This window comes from Balearica regulorum, chromosome 5 (genome assembly GCF_011004875.1).
Source record: "Balearica regulorum gibbericeps isolate bBalReg1 chromosome 5, bBalReg1.pri, whole genome shotgun sequence".
Classification (NCBI taxonomy): Eukaryota; Metazoa; Chordata; class Aves; order Gruiformes; family Gruidae; genus Balearica; species Balearica regulorum.
In genome coordinates, this window is record NC_046188.1 from 63,661,105 (window position 1) to 63,668,795 (window position 7,691).

A 7,691-nucleotide genomic window follows, 5' to 3' on the forward strand; every position below is an offset into this window, starting at 1 on the left:
AAGTTGGGCTTTTTAAATCTCATGTTCCCCCTGCATGAAAATGTATGAAATCATTGTGTATTTTTTCTGGTACTGTATACACAGATAAGCAATAATGATGCATAATTCTCCTCTACGTCACTGTAAACCAGAACAAATCTATATGATAGCATACCTTACAGATCCTTTGCTATGCTATTATATTCTTAATACAGTATTATTGAAGATAATGACATGTACGTATTCTCTCTTTGTTCTACCTATAATACTATCCCTTATGAATATGAAGGAGCAGAGGGGAATGTAATATCTTTTAAATAAAAATTGCTCTTTGACTACTATGAAAATGCAAAGCTGAATGAAATGAGTCCCAGCATTCATCTGTAAATACTTAAAGCTTGTTTTTTGCTTTTAAATCAGTTAAAAATTGGATCAAATAAGACCTCTGAGTTAGATTGAATTGCATGTAGTTACGTGATCCCTATCACATTAGAATGGATTTTAAAAAACTACAAAAAAGCTATTCTGCTTTTCCCATTATCAGTGTTATGTGTGTATTATGTGTGTATCCCCTCATACATCACAGTTTATTTATCTTTGCTCAAGAATATGCTTTAGCTATTAAAAATGAAAAGAATAATCATGGTCAAAAAGGCATACCAAAGCGATTGATCTGTTTCAATTTCTCTTTCTTTATACTCAGATATCCACTGAATTTTTCAGTTTTAACAGTCACATGAGACAATGACAAGAACATGCATCTTTAACTTTGGAAGAAAGGTAAAAGCTAGATAAGTAATTTTTTTTTGGTCCCAAGCCCTTGAAACATCTCAAAAAGGAATATAAAAAGGTTTTCAGGTCCTACTGATAAAAAGCAACACAATAATTCTTAGAGAATGAAATTACTAAATTCTGGAAAATGCCCCTAGAATTAAATTTTACTGAAGTAGGAATAAGTCTAGGTGTTTCTAATCATTAAAAAAGCATACCTATGATATCTCTCCTATTTTTATGGCATCATTCATGTACTCATGACTAAACGGTGATAGGGGTTTGATATCTGTCTTTGGTATGCTCTTGTGCCAAGTTGCAGACGAATCTGGTCTTTGGAATCAGAAGTGAATTTGTAGAATGTTTTTAAATTCCATCCAGGAGCATCAAAATTTTGGACTGCTCTTGTGATGACACCACTTTGTATTTAAATAGAATTCGGGGTGATATTAGGAAGTTTTTAACTATGGAACTTGAAGGATTGTGGTTGTTGAAAAATTGGTTAGGTACAGCTGCCATTTTATACATTTTGCAGTACTTTTGGCAAGATCTTTATGAACTGATTTGATGCCTGGCATTCAATGTGCTTATTTGGTTGATCCTTCATTCTCCCTTACATAGTCCTATGTCACCTACTGAAGTGAATGTGATTAAGAGTATGAGCGCTGTAGAGACAGTGGGGTAATGTAGATAATCTGGGTTGTGCCTCACCAGGCTCTCTCGGTTTCTCCGGACTGTGGAGGAGGAGTGGACCTTGGCAATGAAAAAAATGCCCTACCTGCCTTGCTGCACATGTTGAATTTGCCTCGAGGTGTTAACACCTCGAGGCAAAGTGTCTGGAGTGAGTGCTACTCTTGATTTGTCCTTGCTGTGATCCTGTCTGTAGGGCTCTAACAACCAAAATCCTTCTTTTTCCATGTTAAGTGGGAGTGTCTGCACTTAGGTTTTATTGAAATGGTAGAGTTGTAGCTGTGATGTCAAATATAGCCATGGTGCTCGCTTACAGACTGGGATCAGTCAGTTTGGATTTTCTAGGTGCAGAAGGAACAGTTAGTTTAATCACTGCTTGTGATACAGACAGCGGGCGGAGGGAGCAAAGACTTGACATCTGTGGCAGAGATGTTAAAACTATTATTTTAGTATCATCTACCAAATGCACAACGGTACCCTCTATTCCTGAGCAGAGACCTACTTTTCCGTGTAGGTGTAGAATTAGGAGTGTAAGTGAATTTGGCTTATCTGTAAGTGCAGAATGTGTGCTGGCCGGGGTGTGTTGGGCAGGAGCAGAGGGAATTGTTTCTGCTTTGGTTTCTACCGTTGGAGGGTTTGGGGCGAGCGAAGCAGCAGGGTGGAGGTGGGAGCAGCTTCTTTCTGGGAAACTTGACCCGCACATAGTTTTGACATTCCCTGACCCACCTCCACAATCTATTTTTCTCCCTTAAAAGAAAGCCCACAAAACCAGAAGCCAGGGCTTGTAGCATTGCTTTGAGCACAAAGGTTTGTTAGCCAGCCTGTGCATTATTCAGCATTGGAACACTCATTGCAATAATTAACACGATAACTAAGACGAAAAAAAGAGATAGCCGGGGACGAGGCAGGGGGGAAGGAGCCGTGCGGGCGAGAAGGGCCGCAGTGCGGGCAGCGGCCGCCAGGGGCCGCCGGCGAGCCGGGCAAGGCGCGGTAAAGCGGCCGCGGCCGCGGCGGCGTCTCCCGGCGTCGCGCAGCGAGGGCGGGCGGCGGCTCCGCGGAGCAACAGGGCTCGCTCCGGCAGCACCCCTGCGGCTCGGCCGCGCAGCTGCCGCGGTTGGTAGCTACAGCTTCGGAAAAACGGGCAACAGTAAGCCCTTGTAGTAGTGAGCTGCTTCCTTCTCTTGGTGGTGGTTGGGGTTTTTTTTGTAATTTTATTTGTGGTTTTGTTGTTTTGTTTTTATAAGCGTTACCAAAAAACCGGCACAACAAGTGGATGATGCAGGCGGGTGCTGGCTGAGGCACTGCTGTCTGGACGTGTCTGGGGGAGAAACTGCAAGAAGCGAAAACCGTCCTCCCATCAGTGGAAACAGGCTTGGTACACGGATTATTTAACGTTGATTTACAAATCCGCTGCAAAAGCTGGGCTTGGAAAGACTAGTGATCGTGCTTATCCATTCATTCTGTCTCACACACACACAAACACACCGCCTTCATTTTTTTTTCCTATTTGGAACAAGACTCTTGCTTGTTGCCTTTTTGCAAATGCCTGGGCGAGAAGCAGCGTCTGTGGCTGTGCAGAGTGCCCCCAGCTTAAGCTGCCTCACCGGCTCACTCTTGGCGCTCTTGTTGCACCCGGAAAGAAGGGAGAAAAATAACTCGTCAACCTGTGGTGCTGACTGACCGTACACACCTGCAGATGAGGATCAGCGGCATAGCCCCCTCCTCAGGACTGCTGTCACCAGATCCTTACACTAGCAAGAACAGCATTGCTATTTCTCTGCCTAGGAACAGTAAGTATAATAGCGTTTTTAAGATCTTTTTCTGCATGACATGTAGGTACGATTTTAAAAATAGCATCATTTAGTAGTTCATATTCACCTTCTGTCATGTGTTAATATAAATAGCTGTTAATGAAGCTTCTGTTTCAAAGGGGGTGTGATTGTATTTTTGTGTGTGTGCTTGCATGTAGATGTTGCTTCAGTGCACCTGCAGTTGTGTTTTCTTGACATATCATATCACAGTATTTTCACTTGAGTGAGCATTGTACGTGACTGTTTCCCAATTAAATTCAGTGAGATGTCCATTATGATTGAAACACAATTCAGTTACAGATTCGAAGGTAACATTCCTGCATCTTATGTGTTTCTACAAATATAACAAAAGCTCTTTGTGTAGATACGATTATTCTTTAATATTTCATATAGATATATGTAGGTGTATCTATTACGTATGTACTCAAAGATCTGAATGCATTGTGTATTGCAGTATTTTTATTAGCGTTTATATGTGTTGGTGTTTCAGAAGCATGCATGTGTTTGTGTATGGATGCAAGTGCTTATATGGGTGGGGATTTTGTATTTCTGTCTATATATAATGTGACATACCCACCCACATCCTTAGCCACAGAGTCGTTCAAAATCTCTGTGCATGTGATGTGGGTGTGTGTGTAATGTAGAAGTGTGAAGAGTGTGGGTAGGGGAAGATTTGAATACCGTGGTAATAGATGACACAGTTTCATTTGATCAGTGTGACCTTTTAGGAAAACAATCCAATCTTTTCCCTTTTTGTTTTGTTTATTTTTGTGTGTTTGTGCATGTGCCTCAGGTTAAGTGCTTCTTCTGCATGACCATAACCAAAGGGTGACCCATCCACTCCCTTATGTCCTATGGGGACCTCAGAGCCAGTTTCTCAGTCTTCATCTCCTCCTCCTCCTCCTCCTCCTCCTCTTACCACTGCTGCTGACGCCCTGGGTGCTGCTCCCAGGTTTGAGACATTGTTGACAGGCTGAAGAAAGGATTTGCAAAGACCTCCTCACTGTGTAAATAAAGTGATGGCTGGAATTAACTTCAACTCCCCAAGTAATGATATTAAACAGTAATAAGATTGCTAGGCCAAAGCATTACTAGGAACAAATTATGAGGAAAGAGACTATTTGCATTTGGTTGCAATGATGAACTAAAACCATCTGTGGAGAGCAGGTACCCTTTGATTTGCATATTTTTTTCCTCATGAAGGCAGTCTTTGTAGCCTGCGAGGTAGTCATGATTCTCATCAGATCTGTGATAGCCACGGGAGAGAAATGAAAATAAAGGGGCATGGTGAATGAAAGTACAAGGCCTCAGCTGTTCACCTGGTTCAATTTGAGAGTTTCATCTTTTCTTACTAGCAAAAGAGTAGTTTGTGTCAAACATTCTGGACAATAAGAAAATGCAGATCTGTGGTTTTCCTAAACATAAATTCAGTGTTACAACTATGTTGCCCTGCTCTATGTCCAAGGGACTGTCCTCCAAATGCAAATGGCTTTGAACTTTCTATAGTGAAGGTCAAAGTTACACTGTACATAAAACAAAACCTTTTTGCATTAAGCAATTTAAAAAAAAAAACAGTTACAAAATGGAGGTCGCAATGGTGAGTGCAGATAGCTCTGGGTGCAACAGCCACATGCCCTACGGATATGCGGTCCAAGCTCGGGCCCGAGAGAGAGAGCGGCTGGCACACTCGAGAGCCGCAGCAGCTGCAGCCGTAGCAGCAGCAACAGCAGCAGTAGAAGGTGGGGCAACAGGTGGAGGTGGACCGTATCACCACTACCATCAGGAACAGAGTCGAGGTGCGTCCTCCTCTCATGGTGGGAATGCGTCACGCAGCAGCATGCCCCACCGCCAGAGTGGTAAGAGGCAGAAGAAAGGGAAAAAGAGGAGCCACCACTTGGGAAGTAGGGAGTGTGGGGCCTCCTTCCCCTGTTCTGAGCTGCTGCCTCTCAGTGGTTCTGAAGAGAGAATACTGAAGGACTTGAGTGAGGAGGAAGAGGAGGACGAAGATGAGGACGAAGACGATGAAGAAGAAGGAAAGCTCTACTACAGTGATGACTATGGGGAGGATGAGTTTTCATACTCAGACCAGCCCCCTGATGATGGTGGAGGCCCTGGGGGTTACAGCTCTGTTCGCTACAGTGAGTACGAGTGTTGTGAGCGTGTGGTAATCAACGTGTCAGGACTGCGGTTTGAGACCCAACTGAAGACATTAGCTCAGTTCCCGGAGACGTTGCTGGGTGATCCAGCGAAGCGAGGCAGATACTTTGACCCTCTCAGGAATGAATACTTCTTTGATAGGAACCGGCCCAGCTTTGATGCCATCCTGTACTACTACCAGAGTGGTGGTCGGCTGAAGAGGCCAGTCAATGTACCCTTTGACATCTTCACTGAGGAGGTGAAATTCTACCAACTTGGGGAGGAGGCCATGCTCAAGTTTAGGGAGGATGAAGGGTTTGTCAAAGAGGAAGAGGACAAAGCTTTGCCGGAGAATGAGTTTAAGAGACAGGTTTGGCTGCTGTTTGAGTACCCGGAGAGCTCCAGTCCGGCCAGAGGCATTGCCATTGTCTCTGTCTTGGTCATCTTGATCTCCATCGTCATCTTTTGTCTGGAGACTTTGCCAGAGTTCAGAGATGACAAAGAATTCATCATGTCCCTGAGCTTAGGGAAGGGGCTTTCCAATGAGTCGCTTCACCTGGATGCTGGGGAGCACACCATCTTCAATGACCCTTTTTTCATTGTAGAGACAGTGTGCATCATTTGGTTCTCCTTTGAGTTTACAGTGCGCTGCTTTGCATGTCCAAGCAAAGCACACTTCTTCAAGAACATCATGAACATCATAGACATTGTCTCCATCTTGCCTTACTTCATTACTCTGGGCACTGACTTGGCACAGGAGCAGGGCAGTAACGGTCAACAGGCCATGTCTTTTGCCATCCTGAGGATCATCCGTCTGGTCAGGGTGTTTCGCATCTTCAAGCTCTCCAGGCACTCCAAGGGTTTGCAGATCCTGGGTCATACGCTCAGGGCCAGCATGAGGGAACTCGGCCTCCTCATCTTTTTTCTTTTTATTGGAGTCATTTTGTTTTCCAGTGCTGTTTACTTCGCAGAAGCTGATGAGCCTGCCACCCATTTTCAAAGCATCCCAGATGCCTTTTGGTGGGCTGTAGTGACCATGACTACAGTTGGTTATGGGGATATGAAACCCATAACTGTGGGAGGGAAAATAGTTGGGTCCCTGTGTGCCATTGCGGGAGTGTTAACCATTGCTTTACCAGTGCCAGTGATTGTCTCCAATTTTAACTATTTCTACCACAGAGAGACCGAGAATGAAGAACAAACGCAGCTGATGCAAAATGCAGTCAGTTGCCCTTACCTCCCAACAAATTTACTGAAGAAATTTAGAAGCTCATCATCTTCATCCACAGAGGATAAATCAGAATATTTGGAGATGGAAGAAGGAGTTAAAGAATCTCTTTGTGTAAAGGAGAAAAAAAGTCAGGACACGGGGAATAGCAGTGAGTCAGAGAAGAAAAACTGTGTAAATTCAAATTCTGTGGAAACTGATGTGTAATTTTGAACGTTTCCAAATATATTTATGCATTAAAGAGTGCAGTGAAAATAATGAAATATGCAAACAAGAGTCCGCAGCATACAGTAGTATGCCATTTGATGGTTAAATACAAATAAAAAGCATTGCTAAACTTGTATTACCTATCAAGTAAGTGGTATAACGTGAGGAAGGGATTGCTAGATCTGATATAATTTCAGACTTTATATTTTTATTAGAATGCAAGTGTTTTGCACATGAGGCTGAAAAATTTATTAACACCAAGTCAGTTTAAAAGTGGGTGCATGAACTGTCGACGTCACTAATAACAGCTTTGTGGTAAAAGTTGGCATTCAGAGGTATTTACTATGTAAGAAGCAATGAAGTTTGGTAGTCATTTATCTATTTATCAGTGCTTTAATAGCAGCTACCATAAATTGTTGGAACCATAGTCATTGTTTTTCAAATGGTAAACTTATTGTAAAAAGATATTCAACAGAAGATAGATCTAAATTTTTTTTTCTTGAAATCTATAATGCTTGTTTTTAACTGGAAATTTACTTTGAAGAGGCTGCTGAACCTCCAGAAATTGTTTATTTTTATAACTATCTTTGGAGGCATTGCAGTATTTGTTGTCCAATAACGAAAGAAATGAAGTAAGAGAATCATTTAACCTGGTCTGACTGCAAAGGCAAAAGGACTGGAATGCTTTTTTGCACTACTTTATATGCTGGAGATATATTGAAAGAGACTTCATACTGTGAATGTTTACTAATGTAATAGTTCAATGACAATCATTGGAAGAGTGAATTCTGCATCATATTTTATTGTTTCTTTTTTCTTTATGTGATGCTGATGGCAAAACAGCTAACATTACATTAATTCCATACTCT

General features: G+C 42.5%; 1 protein-coding gene across 1 annotated transcript; it reads left to right on the forward strand.

Annotated features, from left to right (window-relative positions):
* Positions 1-4,696: 4,696 nt before the first annotated feature.
* Positions 4,697-6,936, forward strand: KCNA4 (potassium voltage-gated channel subfamily A member 4). Its single transcript, XM_010308612.2, has one exon. The coding sequence runs from the start codon at positions 4,834-4,836 to the stop codon at positions 6,820-6,822; it is 1,989 nt and encodes a 662-aa protein (XP_010306914.2). The 5' UTR covers positions 4,697-4,833; the 3' UTR covers positions 6,823-6,936.
* Positions 6,937-7,691: the final 755 nt, after the last annotated feature.

Excerpts from the sequence above, each read along its gene's own strand:
- KCNA4 (XM_010308612.2), top strand. The coding sequence starts at position 4,834 with ATGGAGGTCGCAATGGTGAGTGCAGATAGCTCTGGGTGCAACAGCCAC.